This window comes from Macaca thibetana, chromosome 11 (assembly GCF_024542745.1).
Source record: "Macaca thibetana thibetana isolate TM-01 chromosome 11, ASM2454274v1, whole genome shotgun sequence".
NCBI classification, from domain to species: domain Eukaryota; kingdom Metazoa; phylum Chordata; class Mammalia; order Primates; family Cercopithecidae; genus Macaca; species Macaca thibetana.
The window spans coordinates 1,288,061-1,313,878 of NC_065588.1; the positions used below are offsets into that span (position 1 = coordinate 1,288,061).

At 38.4% G+C, this 25,818-nt stretch overlaps 1 protein-coding gene and 1 long non-coding RNA gene across 16 annotated transcripts in view; both read left to right on the forward strand.

The window, feature by feature from the left end:
* The window catches only part of ERC1 (ELKS/RAB6-interacting/CAST family member 1), a 534,923-nt gene that overhangs the window by 290,732 nt on the left and 218,373 nt on the right, over positions 1-25,818 (forward strand). For all 15 annotated transcript variants that reach the window (XM_050747035.1, XM_050747039.1, XM_050747032.1 and 12 more), the window contains one exon: positions 10,551-10,711. In XM_050747035.1, the coding sequence (XP_050602992.1) occupies positions 10,551-10,711 (161 nt within the window). The remainder of the gene's footprint in view (positions 1-10,550; positions 10,712-25,818) is intronic.
* Positions 20,336-20,870, forward strand: LOC126930262 (uncharacterized). The gene is made up of 2 exons (XR_007717541.1): positions 20,336-20,492; positions 20,818-20,870. It is a non-coding gene; the product is annotated as an uncharacterized LOC126930262 (long non-coding RNA).

Genomic DNA, 25,818 nt, shown 5'->3' on the forward strand with positions numbered 1-25,818 from the left:
GAATTTCCTTAACTTAATAAAGGGTATCTATTAAAAATTACACTCCTTATAGATAAAACTTATAGGGGATTCTTTTTAAAGATGGGAATAAAAGAGAATGCACGCTGTCGTCATGTCTGTACAGCCTTGTATTAGTCATTCTGGATTATGCAGCACGGCCAGTGAAAGAAATGGATATTGTGAGAATTACAAGAAAAGAAAGAAAACTGTCATAGTTGTCTATATAGTAAACTTCAAAATCTCTCGGTAAGAGCATTTAAGAAGACCTCTAGATACAGAATCAATATAAAAAATTCAATTTCCATAATCCGCACTGAACAGAAAATTTACGTTTTTTGTAAAAACGATACTATTTACTAGAAAATTAAGACACATAAAGTACCTAGGAATAAATATTATTAGGATGTTTAACATCTTAATGAGAAAAATTATTAAACTTTATGAAAGATATTAAAGTTCTAAAAATATATCTAGTTCATTACCTGTTCCAGAACAGTACCTGGCATATGATAAAATCTAAATATTTTTGCAGAAGTTCAAGAATAGCTAAGATGCTCTTGAAGAGAACAAGCTGAGACTTATTAGATATCAAGCCTTATAAAGTGATAATAATTAAGATAATGAATGTAGTATTGGTACAGGAATAGACAAAAGAGTGGATTATAATAGAAAGTGCAGAAATATCCATGTTTGTGAATATACTTGATATATATCAAAGCTTAAGGTAGAATAGATTTTTAAATAAATGGTACTGCAACCCTGGCTATCCATATGGGGAGAAACGAAATCAGACCCCTGCCTCATACCATATACAAAAATGAATTCCAGATGGATTAAGGACTAGGCATGAAAAGCAATACTTTAAAACTCTTACAAAGTTTATCAATCAGATATTGTGTAATGAACAACCACAAAATATCGGTAGCATATTGTGATGGTTAGCTTATATGTTGACTTGACTGGCCACAGGGTGCCCGGATACTTGCTCAGACAGTATTCTGGGTGTTTCTGTGAGGGTATTTGGGGATGAGATTAACATTTAAGTCAGCAAAATTGAGTAGAGCGGATTGCCCTCCCTGATGTGGGTGGGCCTTATCCAATCAGTTAAAGGCCTGAGTCGAACAAAACTCTGCTCTTTCCCAAGTGAGAGAGAATTCCCTCGGCCTAACTCCCTTCGAACTGGAACATTAGCTTTTTCTTGCATTCATTCAGACTCAGACTGAAGCATTGACTCTTCCTGGGTCTGGAGCCTGCTAGCCTTCAGACTAGATCTATCCCATTGACTCTCCTGGTTTTTCAAGCCTTTGGATTTGTGTGGAAACTATGCCATTGGCTTTCCTGGGTCTCCAGCTTTCCAACTCACCCTATGGATCTTGTAATTTATGAGCCAGTTTCTTATAATAAGTCTTTATTTACACATATACACTGTTTCTCTGGAGAATTCTGACTAAGGTACATACAATAACAAGCATTTATTTCTCATTCACATTCATGGAGGGTGAGCATGGTTGGCTCTGAGTTAGGTTTTAACTGGGGCGGCTCTGATCCACATGGCTCTTTCTAGGGCCCAACTGAGGGACAGCAGCTGTGCAAAATGTTGTTCTCCTGGCAATGGTAGAAATGCAACTCAGCCACCCAGACTGTAAGCCTCAGCTTGTGTCAGCTCTGCAAACATCTCTTTGCCCAGAGCAAGTCACGTAGCCTAGCCAAAGGTACTCAGGGTACTTTGCCCATCGTAAGCCCATAGCAAGGATAGAGATGTATATTTTTACTCTCGAGGAATGAATAATTGAGACCACTAATTCAGTCTACCAGTGAAACCAGTATAAAAGTAGGAAATACAACTTTAAGTATAAGAAGGGTTTGTTAAACAGAATGTAAACGTCACACATTCTAAAATAAATGTCTGATACATTTGAATATATTCATATATGGTATAGTCGTGCATTGCTTAACACCAAAGACTCTAATTGCATCTGAGAAATTCACTGTTAGGCAGTCTTCCTTCTGTAAACATAACAGTGAACTTACACAAGTCTAGATGGTATAGTCTACTACACACCGAGGCTGTGCGGTATAGCCCTTCGCTTCTGGGCTACAAACTTGTAGAAAGCACTACTGTACTGAATAATGTAGTAGCACAAAGGTAAGTGTTTTAGTATTCAAACATATCTAAACATAGAAAAGTACAGTAAAAGTACAATATAAAATATTTTTTAAAAGATAATCTGTTAAGGAAACTTACCATGAGTGGAGTTTGCAGGGCTGGAAGTTGCTCTGGGTGAGTCAGTGAGTGAGTGGTGGGTGAATATGAAGGCCTAGGACATTACTATACGCCATTGTAGACTTTATAAACGCTGAACACTTAGGCTACACTATGCTTATTTTTTAAATGTTTTTCTTCCCTCAATAATAAATTAACCTTAGCTTACTAAGCTTACTTTTTTTATAAACTGTTAAATTTTTTAAAGCTTTTTGACTCTTTTATTATAGCATTATAGTAATAACTTAGCCTAAAACACAAATTAATAACTTAGCCTAAACACAAATATATTGTACAGCTGTATAAATATATTTAAAAATTTTTCTTTATATCCTTATATAACCTTTTTTCTATTTAAAAAATTTTTTACTTTTTTATGACCTTTCAAAACTTTTTTTCCCAAAACTAAGACATAAGCACACACATTAGCCTATGCCAACACAGGGTCAGGATTATCAATATCACTATCTTCCACCTCTAGACCTTGTCCCACGGGAATGCCTTCAGGGACAATAACACACGTGGAGCTGTCCTCTTCCTAGGATGTCAGTGCCTTCTGGATACCTCCTGAAGGACCTGCCTGAGGCTGGTTTACAGTTAACTTAAAAAAAAAAAAAGTAGAAGGAGTACACTCTGAAGTAATAAGTATAGTATAATAAATACGTAAACCGGGAACAGTTGTTCATTATTATTATGTATTGTACATAATTGTATGTGCCATACTTTTACATAACCGGCAGTGCAGTAGGTTTGTTTAACCAGTGTCACTACAAACACATGAGTAATGCATTGTGCTACAACATTATGATGGCAGCTACATCACTAGGCAATAGGAATTTTTCAGCTCCATTGTAATCTGATGGGACCACCATCATATATGTGGGCCATTGTTGACTAAAGCATTACATGGCATATAACTGTATTTCTGATTATCAAAAACCAGTATAATGGAAAGAAAAAATAAGCCATAAACTGGAAGAATAAATTGGCTACACATGTAGTTGATAAAGGGTTGTTTTCTAGAATATGTGTTCATTAATGTGTTTATGACTCCTTTAAGTCAGCAAGACTAAGAAAAACAAGCAGTTGGTGGTGTGTGGGAAGGTGGGGATAGATGTCGCTGGAAATTTGAAGGAAGAAGAAGTATAAATGGTTCCTAAACAAATAAAACATGTGTAACTTCACTGATATTATTTAGATGATTAAATAATTTGATAAAAGATTAATAAATTTATAATGAAGATTTCTATCAGGCCAGATGTGGTGGCTCACACCTGTAATCCCAGCACTTTTAGAGGCCGAGGGGGGCAGATCACCTGAGGTCAGGAGTTCAAGACCAACTTGCCCAACATGGCAAAACCCTGTCTCTACCAAAAATACAAAAATTAGCCTGGTGTGGTGGTGGGCACCTGTAATCCCAGCTACGGAAGACTGAGACAGGAGAATTGCTTGAACCCAGGAGGCAGCGGTTGCAGTGAGCCGAGGTCGCACCACTGCACTCCAGCCTGGGCAACAGAGCAAGACTCTGTCTAAAAAATAATAATAATAAATAAATTGATTAAAATAAAAAATATTTATATCATACTGCTGTCGCCTGAACCCACTAATCAATGTTATTGTTAAAAATGGGAAAGACAACGAGTTATGTATCTTGTGTGATATACTGTGAACTACACAGCCTGACTTATGAAATATTATCGTCAAAAAGACCAAAAACACTGAACCCAAATCTAACGAAGCCGTAACACCTTTAAATCTTTCAGTTTAGAAGAAAAACGAGGACAAGAAGAACAGATTAAATGGCACCATTAAGAAATAGTCAACAAAGGCCGGGTGCAGTGGCTCATACCTGTAATCCTAGCACTTTGGGAGGTCAAGGCAGGCAGATCCCATGAGTTCAGGAGTTCAAGACTAGCCTAGCCAACATGGCAAAACCCTGTCTGTACTAAAAATACAAAAATTAGCTGGCGGTGGGGTGGCTAAGGCACGAGAATCACTTGAACCCAGGAGATGAAGGTTGCAGTGAGCCGAGATCGCACCACTGCACTCCAGCCTGGGCAATAAAGTGAGACTCTGCCTCAAAAAAAAAAAAGAAAACAAATAGTCAGTGGAATCCAGAATGTGGTACATAGTACAGGGCAAGTGACCCAGTGTCATCAGGAAGTTAACGCCATTAAGAAATTAGAAGTATGAAGTACTGGGGCTTTTGTCCAAGCACCATTTGTTCAAATGAATCTTCTTTCCCCATTGAACTGGCTTGGTACCCTTGTCAAAATTATGACCAGAAAGTTAGGACTGATTTCTGGACTCTCATTTCTTTTCCATTGGTATCTTTATCCATCATTAAACCAGTACCAACCCAGAAGCTTTGTAGTACGTTTTGAAGTATGAGTAGCCCTCCACCTTTGTCTTTTTCAAGATGTTTTTGGCTATTCTGGCTCCTTTTTATTTCCATGTGAATTTGAGAATCACCTTGTCAATTTCCACAAAAAAACAACAGCTTGGATTTTTATAGAGATTATGGTGAACCTGGAAAGTATCGGCCATCTTAACAATATTAAGTCTTTCATCCATAAACATAGATATTCCTTTTATTTAAGTCTTATTTCTTTCAACAGTGTTTTGTCATTTTCAGTATATACATCTTACATTTCATTTGTTAAATTTATGCCTCGATATTTTGTTCTTTTTGATGTTATTTTAAATGGAATTGTTTTCTTCATTTCATTTTCATTGCTGTGTATGGACATACAGTTGATTTTTGTATATTGCTCTTGTGCCCTTCAACGTTTGAGTGCTCATTTATTGTAATTGATTTTTAGTGGATTCCTTGCAATCATTCTGTGTGCAAAAGCATGTCATTGTAAACTAAAGATAGTTTATGTCTTCCTTTCTGGTGTGGATCCTTTTAATTTTTTGTGTGGCCTAATACCCCTGGCTATTGTGTCTAGTACAGTGTTAAATTGAAATGATAATAGACATTCTGGTCTTGTTCTTGGTCCTCGTCTTAGAGGAAAAACATTCAACCTTTCGTCATTAAGGATGAAATTACCTGTGGGGTTTTCACAGATGCCTCTATCAGTTGAAGAGGTCCTCTTCCACTCCCAGTTCGTTGAGTGTTTTTAGCATGAAAGGATGTTAGAACTTGTCGAATGCTTTTTCTCCATCGATTGAGATGATCATAGAGTTTTTTTCTTGTAGTCTGTTAATACGGTGTATTATTAATATGATATCCAGTAGCCTTGAGTCCATTTAGTGTTGCTATAAAGGAATACCTTGGGCTAGGTAATTTATAATGAAAAAGGTTTCTTTTGCTCATGATTCGGGATGACTTGAAAGTTCGAGCACAGGTGTCTGTACCTGGTTTGAGCCTCAGGGTGTTTCTACCCATGGTGGAAGGTGAAGCGGAGCCAGCTTTTGCAGAGGTCTTATGGTAGGGAGGAGGCAAGACAGACGGGGTGGTGCCATGCTCTTTTTTTAACAACCAGTTCTTTCTCAGTGAACTAATAGAATGAGAACTCAGTTCATCCCCGAGGAAGGGCATTAATTTATTTGTGAGGGATCCGCCCCATGACCCACATAACTCCCACTAGGCACCCCACCTCCAACGCTGGGAATCAAATTTCAACATGAGATTTGGAGGGGACAGATGTTCAAACCAGGCCAATTACATCGATTCATTTTTATATGTTAAACCACCTTTGTATTCCTGGGATAAATCTCAGTTTTTACATGTTGTTGGGTTTGGTTTTCTAGTATTTCGTTGAGGATTTTCGCATCTGTACAGGAGATATTCCTCTGTAGTCAGTTAGTTCCCTCCCTGAATCCCTCCCTTCCTTCCTCACTGGTTTTGGTATCAGAATTGCTTGAGCCCAGGAGGTGGAGGATGCAGTGAGTGCTCTGTCTCAAAAAAAAAAAAAAAAAAGGCATCAAAAAAGCATAATGTTGGATGAAATAAGAAGATACTGTTTATATGAAGTTTATAAACTGGTAAAAAAAAAATCAGTGATTTATTTTGGCATGTATACATTAGAGGTAAAAATAAAGACATGTAAGGGTGTAACACTAAGAATGCTGATGACCTTTCGTGGGAGATTCAGCGAGATACAGTTGCAATTGCACTTACAAAGCTCCCGGGTAGTGAGTATATACATGAGTGCTTTGCTCTTGATTCTAAAATACATGCATATGGTAGGCCCCTTCTTTTGCATGCAATATTTTACATTGCTCATTCATAAAATGTAAGGTAGTTATGTGCAATATAAAACATTGTGAAATCTTTTTTTGTGGGAGGCACGCCAACCAGGTGCCGAGGCAGGAGACCGAAGGCACAAGCTGTTCCAATATCAGAAAGAAAATAATCAGAATAATAAAAGTTATGTTAGAAATAGGATAGAGATATGATTATATATGAATATTATAAATCATTAGCTTGTAGTGTTACTGTTTGTTTTATTATTATAATAATCTCAGTTCTATAGTTATAACCTAAGGAAATATCAGGCCATACAGAATTAGGAGCTGAAGGGACACTGAGCAGTGATCAGAAGACAAGAGCGTGAGTCCTCTGTCACACCCAGATAAGGGCCGCTTGAGGGCTCCTTGGTCTAGCGGTAGCGCCGGTGCCTGGGAAGGCACCCAGTACTTAGCAGACTGGGGGAGTTCGAGAACACTCTGCTCCACCACCTCTTGTGGGAGGCCTGACGTTAGCCAGGCCTGCCCACTGTCATCCAGAGGCTTAAACCTCTCTCTGTGGTGCTGTGCTTCAGTGGTCACACTCCTTGTCCACGTTCACATTCCACCTGTACACCTGGTTCCTCCAGGAGTAGCAGAATTAGTAAAAGTATTGAAGTCTTTTGATCTTTCTGTGAAGTGCATACAAGAAATGCTGACGGACGCTGTCCTTCCTCCCCGCCTCGGCTACCTTAAAGGGAAAGGCCCCCTGTCAGATGCACACATGACTCGCATAACCTTATCAGTCATTTGAGATCACTCACACTTCTTACCCTGCCCGCTTGCCTAGAACACAGTAAATAGCAGCGAGTGCAAGCGTTCGGGGCCACTACCCATCTCTGCGTCTTGGTGATCCCCCGGGCCCAGCTGTCTTTTCTCTTATCTCGTCTTGTGTCTTTATTTCTGTGATCTCTCATCTCTGCACACACAGAGAAAACCCACAGGCCCCGTAGGGCTGGACCCTACATTTTTTCCTACAATTTATGAGTAGTCTGTAAAGCTATAATCTTTTGCAAAGTAGGTAGTAAGTTTCTTCTAACCATGACTTTTGAAATTCTTCTGTCTTCATACTAATAAAAATGAATTTTAACCATTACAATGTATGCCAAAATCGGTTGCATATGTATTGTAAATGAAAACATGAAACAATAAAGCATTTATAAGAAAGGATAGAAGAGTATTCTCATGACCTTGAAGTAGAGAAAATCTTTTTCAGTATACAAAAAGCTCTGAGCATATAAGAAATATAAAGGAGAAAATTGATTAAACTCCATTAAAATTAAGAACTGCTCATTATTACAAGTGCTTTAAGTAAATGTTGGTATTTTCACACAATGGCATACCATACAGTTATGATAATTGCATCGTGCAACCTGGATGAATCTCACTGATTTTAAAAATCTGTAAAATTATATACTACATAATTTCATTTGTATAAATGAAAAATAAACAGTCAAAATTAATCTAGAGTGTTAAAAGACAGAATACTCTTTTACTCCAGTTACTATCTGCAAAGGGGATATGCGGGCAGTTTCTGGGGTACTGGTAACGTTTAGTTTATTTTGTGTGCTGGTTACATACGTGTGTTCACTCAGAAAATTCTTAAGGCTGTACATTTTTATTTGTGTATTTTTTTCTATGTTTATTTTATATTTTATAAAAAGTTTCCTCAAATGTTTAAATGCATAGGAGTATGTATGGAATGGGCTTGCATTTGTGTAGAAAAAGGAGGAATAGGTCATTTATACATGCTTGCTGGTATATATGTAAAATATCTGTCGAAGTTATGTAAGGAAGTGACAATGTTGGTTGCCTGGAGTGGCAAAAGACAGGATGGGAGGAAGATTTTTTGAGATCTGTTTAAGATAAGTTCATGAAAGATGGACACATCCTGTGCTTTGTGTGTTGGAGCTCCTATAAATGGTTCTTATCCATTACTGATTTTATGTTATAAAAACATAGCTTGATGTATTATTTGTACCCTATTTTAGATAAAATAGATAAAATAGTCTAAATTTTATTTAGATAAAATTTTACATGAATTAAACTGATAAAATTGAATCAGTGGTATATGTTCATGTAAAGCTTGCAGATATGTGAATACATATCCCAATGTATTACATAGCAATAATACATTTTGTTTATTAGAGACAGGGTTTCTCCATGTTGGCCAGGCTAGTCTCGAACACCTAACCTCAGGTGATCCACCTGCCTTGGCCTCCCAAAGTACTCAGATTACAGGCGTGAGCCACAGCGCCTGGCCTTAACAATGTATTCTTATGGCAACTGGGACTGTGAGGATGCTGTTAGCAGAAGACATTTTACTTGCTGACTTCTGGAAGGATAAATAATTCAGGTGCCAAAAAAACTAAATGCATCTGCTTACTATCATTGTTTAACAGCTGTTACCAATCAACATGGAAACTTTGTTTGGGTTTGAAGCACTAATTTCCAAGGATCAGTGAAACAACTTTGATTTGTTATGCTGATTTTTGACTCTAGGCTTCTCTGTTTTAGCCTCACACAAATGGGGCTTATGTAGGAGTCAATGAATGGCAAATGCCCTGCCTCTACCTGCCCTGCCCTTTACTTCTGAAAAGTCTGGTTATTACCAAGATTATTTCTTGGCAATTAACAACTTAACATAAACTGTTGTAATTGATGCCGTTGGCTGTTTGGTTACATTTGCTTCTGAATTAAAACGAACATGTTTATTTAAATAATTCTGATTTGGTAGCCACCTGGAGTAAGTGGAAATTACTGATAAAGTACTTACGTTGCTCTCTTAGTTTCTTTTCCTTGTGTTTTAGCATTTCGTCTTTCTTCTCTGGTGGTTTTTTGTTTGTTGTTTTTCAGGTCTGTTTCTGTCAAGGCTTTTTTTTTTCTCTCCCCCCCATGTCATTTTTTTTTTTTTTTTTTTTTTTTTTTTTTTTTTGAGACGGAGTCTTGCTCTGTCGCCCGGGCTGGAGTGCAGTGGCCGGATCTCAGCTCACTGCAAGCTCCGCCTCTCGGGTTTACGCCATTCTCCTGCCTCAGCCTCCCGTGTAGCTGGGACTACAGGCGCCCGCCACCTCGCCCGGCTAATTTTTTGTATTTTTAGTAGAGACGGGGTTTCACCATGTTAGCCAGGATGGTCTTGATCTCCTGACCTCGTGATCCGCCCGTCTCGGCCTCCCAAAGTGCTAGGATTACAGGCTTGAGCCACCGCGCCCGGCCCCCCCCATGTCATTTTTAAAGCATTCTGTCTCCTTTCTATCCGGGGTGTGTGTGTGTGTGTGTGTGTGTGTGTGTGTGTGTGTGTGTGTATATACACATACATATATACACACACATATATATATACACATATATATACATATATACACATATATATACACACACACATATATATATACACACACACACACATATCTATATAGGTATATAGGTATATATTTCCTTCCTGCCTTCCTTAATGAAGAAACCTTACCTACCTGGATTTAGAGCAAGAAATTGTCTGATTGAATTCTAGCAGTTTCTTTAAAAAGAAATTCTTTTTAATGACGTAAATAGGAAAATTTTAGTTTAAAGGACTAAAAATTATTCATCTATGTATACAGGAAATCTGTTATTAACATTAGCCAAGTTTATATATTTTATTTCCTAAAATCATTCTGTATATTATTTTGTTTTTTTATATTTATATTTGTATTATATTATTTCCATGGAAATTTCTGGGTCATTTCCGGAGAACTTCCTTAAAAGGTATTGTCGGTGGCAGCATGCGGCTTATTAACTGATGACTCGACACCCTTGCATGTATTAAGTTCTTTCCGACCGAAACTTATATAGTATAATTATATACTGTATAATTATTATACTGTAGGGATGTTATTATCTGCTATATTGATTCTTGATATATACATACACATATCTGATCCAGAAAGAGTACAGAATTTTTAATGTGTTCCCGTGTCTCTTCAATTTTCTGGACCCAGGAGTTGCCTGTTACCCAGGTCCTCTGACTTTAATTGATCGAGATGTTCTGTTTTTCTCCTTCCCATATTCGTGATAGGTGGAGGAGTTGCTGATGGCCATGGAGAAAGTAAAGCAGGAACTAGAGTCCATGAAAGCAAAGCTGTCCTCCACCCAACAGTCTCTGGCAGAAAAGGAGACTCACTTGACTAATCTCCGGGCGGAGAGAAGGAAGCACTTAGAGGAAGTTCTGGAGATGAAGTAAGTGTTTGTGTCTTAGTCTTCAAGCATAGGCTCCGTGGAAATGCTGTTTCTCCCTGTCTTCGTCTGGCTCTGTTGATTCCCCAGTACACTTACCTAATTTTAATGCTGACTTGTAGTTCTCACTCTCTAGAATAAATTTGGTCAAAGGTGGAACAAATCCTGATCAAATAGAAATATTTTTGGTTCCTCTAATGAATTTTAAATCCTCTGGCATATACATATCTGTGTGTAGTTAACTCTCTGAGATTCCTAAAATCTTCTGGAAAGTTCAGGCAAAATGGTGAGCTTACTGGGAAGAGGGTTATTGGTTCTGAGGTCGTAGGAAGACAAGGCACTTTTTAAACACATTTTTTATTGTAAACATTTCCAAAGGTACACACAAGTAGAGAGAATGAACCCCCATATACCTGTCTCCAAGATTCAATAGTTAACATTTTGCCACACTGAAAACCAACTTTTAGAAAATTGTCACTTTTAGCAAAACTTTGCTATACAACATTTTCCTGCTTCCCCCACATTTTGTAGGTTGCTGAGACTATAATCTGTTCTGAAGCATGTATACATCTGCTAATACATCGTAGATGTTTCTTTTTCTTCTCAGTAACCTTCTGTTTAAAACAAACATGTCTTTTTGCCTTCCCCTTACCTAAAGGCCCTACTATTATTTTACTGAAACCAGGTCTATCGTGGGATCCCTCAGTTACCTTCGTTATGTCAGCAGTTATCTTATTTTTGTTGTCTTCTTTTCTGTCTCAGAGGATAGGTTTTCTTCTCCTTCATAAGGCCAGATTCTTATTTCTGTCACAGATTTTAAGTCCCCACTTCAGCAGCCTTTCGCTGTCAGTTCTCTCTCACATAATCCTTGCTCACTTCTTCTCTGTAAATGCACAGTCTGTCTTTGGCCTAAAATAAAATTTTTTCACTCCAACTAGTGCTTTAAACTGACATCAGATTACTTTTCTGCTACTTTGAAATATCAGTAAACTTTGAATACCTGAATAATAGAGCTGTACAGAATCTTGCCATGATACCTTAGCATGAATTCTCATGGGACATGATGATTGCGATATTGTGACTGCAACCCAAGAATGTTGAGGTGTCCTCTGTGCTTTCACGTTCTTGGGCTATAGTGCAAGGCTGAGATTCTATCCTTTTAGAAAAACATTACAGGTGATATGTCTTGGAAATAATGCATAAGTGAAGCCAGAAGTGGATTGGCATACGGGGAGAATTAAGAGAGGTTAGGGTTCCAGGTAGCATCATGAGAAAAAAGCTTGCAAATTTAAGTGGAGAAAGGGGAGTCGTCCCTGTGACTGTTGGCAATGACACTAGATTCTTCACTCTGTAGTCATTGCAGGACCCACCATATTTTAAAGGTTTAAATTATTCAATTATTGATCATTGAACAAGTAAAAACACTTCGTCTACCTAGAGAGCTTGAGAGGCAGAAATATGAGGGGAATGAAATGTGCAGGGAGGCTGAAACATGCATATGTGTGACTCTGGATCTAGAATAAGAAATAGTCTTCCCTGAGGAAAAGTAGTTGGCCCATTTGTATAGAAAATTCTTCAGCAAAGCACTAGAATAGCCTTGTTTTCTGGAATAATCCTGGCCTCATCAAGCCAAGAGAAATGAATTAATAGCTGTTCTCCATTCCTAGCATATATTATTGTAATTTTTGAGCGTCTGTTACAGATAAATGGTGACCGTAAGTTTGGGGAGACGTAAAACGGTTCACTTGGTAGCCTGCCAGTGGTGCATTAGAAACATTTGCGTTGGTTAGCCAGCCCCTGAAGAGAAGGAACATTTTTATTGGCAGATCCCACAATGGTTCTTCTCTTCCTTATGCTGTGGTTTTGTCAACCATTACTTTTTTATTCCACTTTTATGTTAGCCTTTTTCCCTTAAGAAAGAAAGGATAAAAGGAAGCAGGGGAAAAATAATAAAATAACAACTGTAATAACTGTAATAAATTTTAAGTATCAGTTGAGGTCATGAGGTTCACTATTAAGAATTCTAGATGAGCTAGTTCATTCGACACTGCCCTGCATTCAGACTCCTCCTGCAGTCCCACCCTACATCAGCATTCAGAATAAATTTTACAAGATCCATTTTTTATTTTTAATAGAATTTTTATTAAGCTGTGAATTTGACTGCCCTGACAACTGGTTTGTTCAGGGAAGGGGTGGCAGAGCTCTTTCGTTTCATTGAGAGTTTAGAGCTATTCAATAGGTAGCCTCCTATATGCAGGCAGTTAGTTGTAAGTCGTTCAAAGAATGAAACGAGTAGAAGTTAAACAAATCACTATACTCATTGGGAGCTTAAAAAATAAATAAATATGATTTAAAAGTTGATGTCAACACAGGTGAAAAATGAAAAATATTAGAATCTCCTGAACTGACTAGACAGACATGTTTGGAAGACTGGTCTTCTCTGGAAACAAGTAAAGCTGGCAGAAAAATCCAACTATCTCTGTGTTAAATTATATACTCATGAGATGCTTTCTGGCCGAAAAAAGGTCTCCCACAAACAGAGGATAAATTTTCATATGTACCTAAGAGGAGTCCAGTACTAAATTCTGACATTTTAAAAATTATTGACAGGAGAGAAAAGTAGAGAACAATTGCAATTAAGAGAGCTGTTAACAGGCCGGGCGTGGTGGCTCACACCAGTAATCCCAGCACTTTGGGAGGCCAAGGCGGGTGGATCACCTGAGGTCAGGAGTTTAAGACCAGCCTGGCCGACATGGCGAAACCCCGTCTCTACTAAAAATATAAAAAATTGGCTGGATGCGGTGACTCTCACCTGCAATCCCAGCAATTGGGGAGGCCGAGGCCAGTGGATCACAAGGTCAGGAGTTTGAGACCAGCCTGGCCAACACGTACTAAAAGTACAAAAATTAACCAGGTGTGGTGGCACACACTGTAATCCCAGCTACTCAGGAGGCTGAGGCAGGAGAATCACTTGAACCCACGAGGCAGAGGTCGCAGTGAGCCGAGATCGCGCCACTCTACTCCAGCCTGGGCGACAAAAGTGAAACTCTGTCTCAAAAAAAAAAAAAAATTATGGGGTTGCTGACATTAAAAAAAAAAAAAAAATCTCATTAGGGATTTATGACATAGTGTTCTAAATTAACCATGAAATTGTATATAGTTATCCAAATTATATCCTAGTAACAATTTAGGGGGGAAAATAAAAATGAAAATGCATTCTGAGTTATGTAAGAGTATGTTTACTCTTCACAAAGTCATATTTATTTATACTTCCACCAAAAGCCATTTTTTTTAAAAGTCTGTACACATATGATAAAAGACTTTTAGTGGACTTGGAAGCATTTTTCACAATGGGCTGGAATACTGAGGTTGAATGTTATGTAGGAAACCCACATAAATTAATATAAAATTACTTTACACTTGGAAAAGAAAACAAAATATGTTGTACAGTTTAGCTATAAACAAATAGCATTGGTGGGTCTGGGACTAGTTAAAATTATAAAGCAAAGTTTATATCTACAATCAACTATCCCTTGGGACTCCCCCTCAGTTTTGCTTAACTGTCTCATTCTGCTCCCCTTTTTTTCTGCCCTGATATTCAGTGCTCTTATACGGCACACCCTATAGAAATTTATTTACTTTCTTGTGACCTGAATTGGAATAAATTACAAACAACCCTAAATGTTCTTTGACTTTCTCCTTCTTTAAATTTTAAACTTATTTTTAAATAACTTCCAAATAGAAGAAACCACGTTTAAAAAAAAAAATCCATGCTTTCTAATCGTATTTTTATGTTAAAAGCCTCAAGTGGCTGGAATAAGGTCTAGCAAATAAAGAACTAAACTTTTCAGGTAAAGGCCCCCAAAGTCCCTCTTGTTTTCAACTTTCAAAATTCTTTCTCTCTCTCTATCAATATATGGTTCACATGTAAAAATGTGCTTACCTGTGTAGGGATGAAATTAAGACTGTCTGTCATCTACTCCTCACAAGAGGAAGGAAGTGAGATTGTTGTCCTACTTTTTCCTCATCTTTTCTTTTTTTCTCTGCTGGAGGTATAGGATCAACCCTGATCCCTTTTGTTAAATATAAATGAATCATTTAAAAGGTTAATTATTGCAGGTAGGTAACCTGATGCCTTAACCTAATTGCAATAACCATTTGAAGAAAATCTGGTATATAATTTACCAGTATGGCAGGTGTTTTTGGGTTTGTTTGGATTTTTGATGTTTTTTTGTTTGTTTGTTTTTTAATTTTCCTTTCAGGACCATCTTTTTCATTGTCCTCCAGAGTATACCCTATAGGTAGCTACTCACTCTGCAAATAGGTAAAACTCCCCTCAAGCTATGGATGTCAAAGATAGTAACGTATCCATTTAATCATCAGCTTTTCTTTCAGAAGTTACTGAATGAAAGAGTATTAGAAGATGCTCTGTGTAGCAAAGGATGTGCTTACATTTTGAGCCAGTTTGCTTACCCATGAAACAGGCATAATAATACTTAGACCCATCTCATGAAGTTGTTGTAAGGATCAAATGGATTTTTTAAAAAAACATGTTTACGTTGGTAAAGCTGAATGCTTGCAAAGCATGATATTTACAACTGAAAATCCAATTTGTACTTTTGTATTTGTACCTGGAGAAATCACTTAACTTTTCAGGTTTGCAGTTTTCTCACTCAGATTTGAAAGAGTTTCCTAAATCTCTAAGATCCCTCATCGATTTAAAAATTGTGTACTTTGGCCAGATGACCTCCTGAGGTCCCCTGATTCTGCAGTCGTAAATGTCCTGTGTAAATCAGGGAAGTAATTCATATACAAACAGTATACTACGGAGAAGTTGGAGGCCAGACGTCATGATTCCTGGCTGAGGACTAGGCTACATGTTCACTGAGTGAGACTGCCCAAGGCTTACCAGAGATTAGATGCTACAGAATGAGAGTGGAATCGTAATGTTAGAGCAGTGGGGATCTGCAGTTCCAACCCAGTCAACATGGAGAAATCCTTGTTCACTTCAGTTATCTAGCTGAGATAACAAAAAAGATAGGTTTTAGGAGCAAGGACCATGCTCTAATATCAGGCCTACTCTAGACCCAGGCTAAGACTAGTAAACCGAGGCCCCCGTTAAGTCTTATAGGGTAGACCAGATTTGGACAGTGAGTCTCACTGAGATGGAGAAGCCTGGGAAATATCCTGAGCTCTCAGCAGATCCGCCTGTCAAAGGTTAAATCCAAACCTATACAAGTGCAGGGAGTCAACTATTAACTGACTTGCATGTACCAGAATAAAAATCACTGCTCCTCAGAAGAAATTAACAGAACCATATTTGCAATATATCCCATGTTGAACTTTTAAAAATTACCAGCCATGTAAAGAGTCAGGAACATGTGATCTGTAGAGCAGAAAAGGAGCGTGCGGTAGAAATCACCTCTGAGGAGTCCTATTCGGTTTAACAGAAAAAACAAAAAAAACTAAATTCACCGTTATAAATAGACATCAAAGAATGAGAGAAAAATGTCACGTTGGTGATGGAATAGATAGGAAATCTCAACAGAGAAAGGAAGACTATTTTAAAATGGAAATTTGACATAGTGAGAACTTGTCTCTACAAAAATGTTTTAAAATATCAGCCAGGTGTGGTGGTGCCCACCTATAGTCCCAACTACTTGGAGGGCGAGGCGAGAAGATCGCTTGAGCCTGGGAGATTGAGGCTGCGGTGAGCTTTGATTGTGCCACTGTACTCCAGCCCGGGCACCAAAACGAGACCCTATCTCAAAAAAGTAATAATCGTAAAATGAAAATGGAAATTTGATAATTGAAATAGAAATGAAAAATTTATTGGATAGTCTTTTTTTTTTTTTTTTTTTTTTTTTTTTTTGAGATGGAGTCTCGCTCTTGTTGCCCAGGCTGGAGTGCAGTGGCGCCATCTCGGCTCACCGCAACCTCTGCCTCCCTGGTTCAAGCAATTCCCCTGCCTCAGCCTCCCGAGTAGCTGGGACTACAGGCGCGCGCCACCACGCCCGGCTAATTTTGTATTTTTAGTAGAGACGAGGCTTTTCCATGTTGGTCAGACTGGTCTCCAACTCCTGACCTCACGTGGGCCTCCCAAAGTGCTGGGATTACAGGCGTGAGCCACCACGCCCGACCTGGTGGATAGTCTTAATGGCAAATTAGAGCTGTCAAAAGAAAGAGTCAGTGAACTTCAAAATAGATCAATTGAAATTGTTCAGTTTATAGAACAGTGAGCAAAAGGATTTTTACCAAATGAACAGAGCCTCCGTGACATGTAGGACAGTTTCAAATGGTTTGACATGCATGTAACTGGAACACTGGAAGGATAAAAGAGTGAGAATGAAGCACATGAAAGATAGTTTTTAAAAATGACCAACATATTTCTCTAATTTAATTTGAAACCATAAATCTTTGATTTACAAATCCCGGAAACTAAGTGAAACCAGGCAGGATAAATACAAAAAATAAAAAATCACAACTAGAAATATCATAATCTAGTCGCTGGAAACAAAATATGCAGAGAAAAGTAAAAGCAGCCTAAGAAAAAAGGCACAGCACATAAAGGTAAACTATGATAGCTGAGTCCTTCTCAGAAACAGTGAGGACCTGAAGACAATGGAACTTCTTTTAGGGTACTAAAAAAAAAAAAAAAAAAAAAAAAATTAGCCTAAAATCCTGTAACCAGAGAAAAAGATCCTTTAAAAACTAGGATTAAATAAAGACAATTTCATATAAACAAATATGAAAAGAATTCATCTCTAGAAAGCATGCTACAAGAAACGCTAATGGGTGTTCTTCAAGCTGAAGGGAAATGAATCCAGATGGGAACATGAATCTACAGGAAGGAATGAAGAACACCAGACATGGGCCGGGCACTGTGGCTCATGCCTGTAATCTCAACACTTTGAGAGGCCAAGGTAGGAGGATCGCTTGAGTCCAGGAGTTCGAGACCAGCCTAGACAACATGACAAAACCCTGTTTCTACAAAAAAAAAAAAAAAGAAAGAAAGAAATTTTTCTTTCTTTTGAGGATAGTGGCTCATACCTTTTTTTCCAATTACTTGGGATGCTGAGACTGAGGATTCCTGGGCCCAGGACATGGAGGCTGTAGTGAGCCAAGATCACACCACTGCACTCTAGCCTCGGTGACAGAGTGAGACTCTGTCCCCCGCCAAAAAAAAAAGAAAACACGGACATGGTAAATCTGTTGATACATATAGAAAATGTATTTTTTCTTTTCAGAATTCCCTTAAAAGACAACTAAAGCTTTAAAGTAAAAATAACATGATGAGCTGGCATTTATAATATGTGTAAAAGTGAGAGATAGGACAACAGTATCCCAAAATATTAAGAGGTAGAATTGTAAGGTTGTTACGTTCGTGAAGTAGAAAATATGAGGTGTTGGCTGGGCATGGTGGCTCATTCTGTGATCCCAGTGCTTTGGGAAGCTGAGACTGGAGGATCATTTGAGCCCAGGAATTTGAGTTTACACTGAGCTCTGTTTGTGCCACTGCACACTAGCATGATTGACAGAGTAAAATCCTGTCTCTAACAAAAAGAAAAAAGAAAAGAGAGGAAAGAGAGAAAGAAAAAAATTATGAAGTGTTAGATGTGAAGTAGTACAATTTCTAATCTAAATAGACTTTGATAAGGTGCATATTGTTAGCTGTAGAGCAACTACCAGAATAACAACAAGAAAAATTTTACAAACCCCGAAGAGCGACCAGGTACCATATCTCATGCCTGTAATCCCAGCACTTTGGGAGGCCAAGGCGGGCAGATTACTTGAGGTCAGGAGTTTGAGACCAGCTTGGGCAACACAGTGAAACCCCCATCTCTACTAAAAATACAAAAACTGGCCGGGTTTGGTGGCGGGTGCCTGTTATCCCAGCTACTCAGGATTCTGAGGCAGGAGAATCGCTTGAACCTGGGAGGTAGAGGTTGCAGTGAGCCAAGACGGTGCCACTGAACTCCAGCCTGGACGACAGAACGAGACTCTGTCACACAAAAAAAAAAAAAAAAAAAAAAAAAAAGAAAAGGAAAAAAGAAAAGAAAAAACACCTGAAGAGCTAATAGAGGAAATAAAATTCAATGCTAAAAATTATTTCATTTATCTAACCAATAAAGGCAGAAAAGGAACAACAAATGAGCAAAGAACAGGAACAACAAATGAATGACTTAAATTCATCCATATCAATGTTTATGGTGAAATGAAATATGCTAAACACACCAAGTAAAGGACAGAGATATTAGAATGGGTGTATTAGAAAAAAAAAAAAAAAAGCAAGGCTCAATTGTGTGCTGTACATAAGACCTATACTATCATAAACACTGGCTGGAATTAAAGAATGGAAAAAGGTAGTTCTTGGAAATAGTAATCATAAGAAACCTGGCATAGCTATATTAATATCAGACAAAGGAGACTTCCAGACAAGGAGTATTCCCAGTGATAAAAAAAGAGCATATCATAAAGATAAAGCAGACAACACATCTGAATGACATAATAATCCTTATAAATATATATCTAATAGAGCTTTAAAATTCGTGAAGGACAGACTGACAGAACTAAAGGTCAAACAGATCTGTGGTCACCAGTCATCACTGGGGATTTTGACCTCTGTTCCTTAGAAACTGATAGAATTAGTCAATAAACAAAAGCAATCAGAAATACAGAAGATCTGAAGACTGTTAACTTTACTTATTTAGCATTTATAGAATACTATATCTAACAACTGAAGAAAATACATGTTTTTTTAAGTGCATATGGAAGTTTCACAGATACAGAACATATGCTGGGCCTTAAAAGTAAGTCTCAGTAAATTTCAGAAGACTGAGATATGTTGGAGTTGTTCTTTAACAATAGTAGAATTCAGTTAGAAGTTAATAAGATACTTAGAAAATGTTTGGAAATTAGATAACATAATTCTAAATACCATGGCTTAGAGAAGAAGGAATATTAGGAATCATTTTGAACTGAATGAAAATTCAAATGTGAAATTTTGTGTTTCACAGTTGAAGAAGTGGTTAGAATGAAATGTTTACCTTTATATACCTATATTAGAAAAGAAGAAAGGTTGAAATTCATTGATCTTAGTTTCTACACTAAGGTACCAGAAAAACAAGCAGAGCAAACCATAGTAAGTAGGATAACTGAAATAGTAAAGATAACAGAAATCAAACACTTAGAAGACAGAGAATCAACAGAGAAAATTCACAAAATTTATAACCATGGTTCTTTAAAGAATTAAAAAATTGATAGGTCCCTAGCAAACGGATCAAGGGAAAAAGGAAGGCACATGAATTGCCAATACTTGGAGTGAGAGAGGGGTTATCACTCCAGTTTCTAAAGACACTTAAAAAGAGAGTATTTTGAGCAACCTTTTACCAATAAATTTAATAAATACATTAGACAAATTCTTTGAAAAATACGATTTATTAAAACTGGCTCAAGAAGGAATAGAAAATGGAACAGGCCTTTATCTATAAAAGAAATTAAATTTGTCATATGGAACCAAAAAGAGCCCAAATCGCTAAAGCAGCCCTAAGCAAAAAGAGCAAAGCTGGAGGCATCATGCTACCCAACTTCAAACTATACTACAGGACTACAGTAACCAAAACAGCATGGTAGTAACCATGTAACCAAAACAGTGGTAGTAAAACAGACACACAGAGCAAAGGAACAGAATAGAGAACCCAGAAATAAGGCTGTACACCTACAACTATCTGCTCTTCCACCAACCTGACAAAAACAAGCGATGGGGGAAAGGATTCCTTATTCAGTAAATGGTCCTGGGATAACTGCCTAGCCATATGCAGATTAAAACTGGACTCTTTCCTTACACCACATACAAAAATCAACTCAAAATGGATTAAAGACTTAAATGTAAAACCCAAAACTATAAAAACCCTGGAAGACAACCTAGGCAATACCATGGGCACAGGCAAGGATCTCATGACGAAGACGCCAAAAGCTGTTGCAACAAAAACATTGACAAATGGGATCTAATTAAACTAAAGAGATTCTGGACAGCAAAAGAAACTACCAACAGAGTAAACAGACACCCTACAGAATGGGAGATAATTTTTCCAAATTATGTGACAAAGGTTTAATATCCAGCATCTATAGGGAATTTAAACAAATTAACAAGAAAAAACAACCCCATTAAAAAATGGGCAAAGGACATGAACAGACACTTCTCAAAAGAAGACATACATGTGGCTAATGAGCATAGGAATAAAAGCTCAAAGTCACTGATGATTAGATAAAATGCAAATCAAAACCACAATGAGATACCATCTCACACTAGTCAGAATGGCTGTTATTACAAAGTCAAATAACAGATGCTGGTGAGGTTGCAGAGAAAAAGGAACTCTTATACACTCTCGGTGGGAGTATAAATTAGTTCAACCGTTGTGGAAGACAATGTGTCGATTCCTCAGAGACCTGAAAACAAATGCAATTTGATCCAGCAATCCCATCCCTAGGTGTATACCCAAAGGAATATCAATTGTTCTGTCATATATACATCATTAAATACTACTCAGCCGTTAACAGTAACAAAATAATGTTTTTTGCAGCAACTTGAATGGAGCTGGAGGCCATTATTCTAAGTGAAGTAACATAAGAGTTAAAAACCAAAAGCCTTATGTTCTCACTTATAAGTGGGAGCTAAGCTATGAGTATGTAAAGGCATACAGAGTGACATAATCGACTTTAGAGACTCCGAGTGGGTAGATGAGGGAGGATATGGATAAAAAACTATATATTAGGTACCATGTATATATACTACTCAGTCGGTGGGTGCCCTAAAATCTTAGAATTCACCACTATATAACTCATTCTTGTAACAAAAAAACACACCCCAAAAGCTATTTGAAATAAAACAAGACACATGTACACCTATGTTCATTGCAGCACTGTTCTCAATAACAAAGACATGGAATCAGCCTAAATGCTCCTCAGTGGTAGACTGGATAAAGAAAATGTAGTGTCTGTACACCACGGAATATTGTGCAGCCATAAAAACCAACAAGATCATGTCTTTTATAGGAACATGGACGGAGCTAGAGGTCATTATCCTTAGCAAACTAACGCAGGAACAGAAAACCAAATACCACATGTTCTCACAAGTGGGAGCTAAATGGTGGCAACACGTGGACACATATAGGAGAACAGCGGACTCTGGGGTCTGTTGGAGGGTGGAGGATGGGAGAAGGGAGAGCATCAGGAAAAATGACTAATGAGTACTAGACGTAATACCTGGGCAATGAAATAATCTGTACAACAAGCCTTCGTGACACAGGTTTACCTATATAACAAACCTTCACATATGACCCTGAACTACAAAATTAAGGAAAAAGTCTGGGCACGGTGGCTCATGCTTGTAATCCCAGCACTCTGGGAGGCCGAGGCGGGCGGATCACGAGGTCAGGAGATCGAGACCATCCTGGCTAACATGGTGAAACCCTGTCTCTACTAAAAATACAGAAAAATTAGCCGGGTGAGGCGGTGGGCGCCTGTAGTCCCAGCTGCTGGGGAGGCTGAAGCAGGAGAGTGGCATGAACCCAGAAGGCAGAGCTTGCAGTGAGCTGAGATCGCGCCACTGCACTCCAGCCTGGGTGACAGAGCAAGACTGTGTCTCAAAAAAAAGAATTCTATTGGCCAGGCGCAGTGGCTCGTGTCTGTAATCCCAGCACTTTGGGAGGCCAAGGCAGGTGGATCACCTGAGGTTGGGAGTTCGAGACCAGCCTGACCAACATGGAGAAACCCTATCTCTAATTTTGTAAAAATACAAAATTAGCCAGGTGTGGTGTCACATGCCTGTAATCCCAGCTACTCAGGAGGCTGAGGCAGGAGAATTGCTTGAACCCAGAGGGCAGAGGTTGTCGTAAGCCAAGATCACACCATTGCACTCCAGGCTGGGCAACAAGAACAAAACTCCATCTAAGGAAGAAAAAAAAAAATTCATTAGCTATATCCAAGGTTTGATATATATCTATATATTTGTTTTCCCATGTATGAGGAAGCCTCTGGATTTCTGAGTGTTTCTTTTTAACCTGTCTAGGGTGTGGTGGTTTCATTTCATAAAATTGGGAGTTGGGAGAGAGGTATTTCTTGTTGAGTTCACAGTATTATTGTATTGTGGTGAGAAAACGTAGTCTATAAAAGGAAAGCACAGGAGGCGTAAATACAACTACAGTCAAGATTTTAAAAACTATCCACTGACCCGATGTACTGGCATTGAACTATCTGTTGATTTTTGTCCTCAGGCTGGTGTCAAGTGATGCCATCCTTTTGCGTGTTCCTAGGTCTCTTTCTTAGATATTTGAAAATGTTTCTCGGAAGTCCTGATATCCAGCATTCCCCAACAGTAGACTTTTACTCAACATCTGTTAGGCCAGACTGAGTCCCATGCCAAGTCCCTGAAGAAGGAAAGTGGGATTACCTCTCTTGGCTTAGTCTAATCAGCATCTACCTCTGAGCTTTAGAGATAGTCTTTAAGGCACTCTGCGAAGAAAAGATACGTGAAAAACAGCTGGAAGCACAAAACGTTGGTTAAGCAGCCAAGAGTCTTCAGTTGTCTCTGAGTTGCTATCTTTCAATATGCCTGGGTATCAGCCAATTTACTGGAAGGGAGAAGGAATGCTGGTTGATCTGGAGAGTCTGATAATTGGCATTCTGTTAGGAGAACCTCTGTTACACTTATTTAAAGGCCCTTTAACACAGTTCTAGTATTTCTAGTTTTTACAACGTGAAGTCTTCTTAGGTGAGGACTTGTTTTCTCATCTGGTTGGTAATCTTTGATAGCTCTGCTTTGGTAGCTCTGCTGCCGTGGAGCTACTTTCCTCGGGAGTCCTGTTCCTTCGGAGCAGCTTCCAGTTTCTCTCTGGGGACTTAGTACGTTCAGTCTTTCTGGACCCGTTTTTATGTGAATTTCTGTGCTTGGGATTCTGTGTGTCTCTCATGCATCAGTGAGTTCTCGTGAGTAATTCGTTTCCTACCCATAGCCTAAGAGTCTTTGTTGCTTCATTGGGCTAGTAAGTGAAGTTTTTCTAAAGGTCTCTATTTTCACAGGGGTAGTCAACCTTTGTGACTTTCTTTAACTTTATGCAGAAAGGTTAGTTCCGGCTCCTCCTGAGCCCCGATCCTGGGATCTTGTCACTAAGGCTTAGAACCCAGTTTTTTACCTCCTGCTCCCTCGCCCCACTCCCATAAGCTATTTCCACTTAAACTCGTCAGCTATAACTGAATTCTTTCTTTGTTATTAGCACTTCTCCTGGTTTGGCTAAAGCTCAATACCTAATTATTATTTTCTTTTTAAGAACTATTTTTATGTGTTTGGAGCAAGAGGGGAGGAACATGTTGGGTTTCCTCACAATATTTATCACAAGTATAGGTTCTAATTTAAACTATTTTCAGTCTGTTAGGTTGTTTTTTTTTCTCCTTCTCTCCTAATTTTTGTCAGCTGTTATTTTTATAATCATTCTTTTCTTCCTGAAGTCTTCAAAATCCATCAGATGGATTTGATTGTTGCTTTTTAGATAGAGTATCTGTTGCAAAGTTTTTGCCATTGCTTATGAGATGGGATGAATTACAACTCTCTTAAACAACAGTTTTCTGTGGAAAGGCAGCAGAAGGCAATGGTGAAAGGTGTACTTCCTGCTCTTCATTTCTGTTTCTGAATCTTATTTTGTTCTCTTGAGTTTCCGTAAGAGTTACTTCTGCTTAAAACTTCTGCCTTTACCCAAACTTTATAGCGTCTTCTGGAATAGTTTACTTTTCCAGTATACTTTAAAGGAAAAAAAAAAACCTTCTGTTCTCAGCCTGCTCATGACACCCAGCTCCTGTTGCTTTGGCTCAGAGTTCCATTCTACCTCATGGTAAACACCTTCGTATCTCATTATATCTTAAATTCTCTAAGCTCTAGGAGCAGACTTACAGAGGGAGCATACTGTACTGTTCAAATGAGCCATGACAGGCTTGGGGGTGGAACTTACTGCTGGGAAGTAGACCAGGTGGTATTAAAGGGGCTTGTTCCATGAGGCAATTGCTCAACCCGTTAATATTGAAGTAGAAATTGGAGGAATAAACCTCTTTCAGTTGCTAATTTCCTGCGGAGATAAGACAGTCACACTGTGCTTGTGTATTTCCATCTCTCCATGTAAAACTGTATTGGAAAACATTTCTTTTTATTTCTAGGTCTGAATTTTTGTTGTTGTTGTTTTATTTTATTGGCAGACTTCATGTAGCTAAACCCCTCCGTGCTTCACTTTAAGATATCAGGAGATGAGTGAAATTGTTACATTATTACGTAGATGCTGCAGCTCTGCTTGCTAGGGATGAAATCCTATTGTATGAAATAATATAGTGTGAAGCTGTCAGTAATTTCCAGTTGTAGAAGAGGGCCTAATCAGAAAGTTGTGGGTTTTTTTTTTTTTGAGACAGCACCCGGCCCAGAAAGTTTTCTGACCAGACACATATACATATTTCAGTGGGTTAATTACTCAATTTTATTGTAATTTCATCTGTTAGAAAGTACCCAAATAATTGCAAAGTTTATGTATATAAACTTTTATGGCTACATCACAGGCAAACAATAGGTGAACTTTGGCATGGTTGTAGTTGGGGGGTTTCATATGGAGATACTGTGGGCACGTGCCCTCTTCTTCCCTGCTGGCATTCTGGGAAGTGCTGACGGGCTCCGGGGCAAGTGAGGCCCTGGAGACTGATGATGACACACCAGTGTTCATTTGTGCCTCGTCTCTTCGATTACTAGGAAGATAGCGGTTTTACTAAAACTCAGCTGCTGTCAGTTTCTGTGGATTGATTGTCTTAAAGGGAAAGATAAATCAACTTTGGTTTTTTCCTGAATATAGCTCATCAGCTCATTTAATTGTGGACCAATCAGTAAAAGAATAATTGAGTTTAGTAAATATTGCGTAAAATAAGTTCTTTGCGGTTTGACCCTGGGTTGAGCTGGCTTGAATTTTCTTTCTTTTCGACTCCCTGCCGCCCGCTTTGCGGTGTTGTATGAGTGATGAGTCCACAGGCCCCGTAAACATGTTAGGTGAGGTGTTCGTTGTTTATTAGTAGTTGGGATTAAA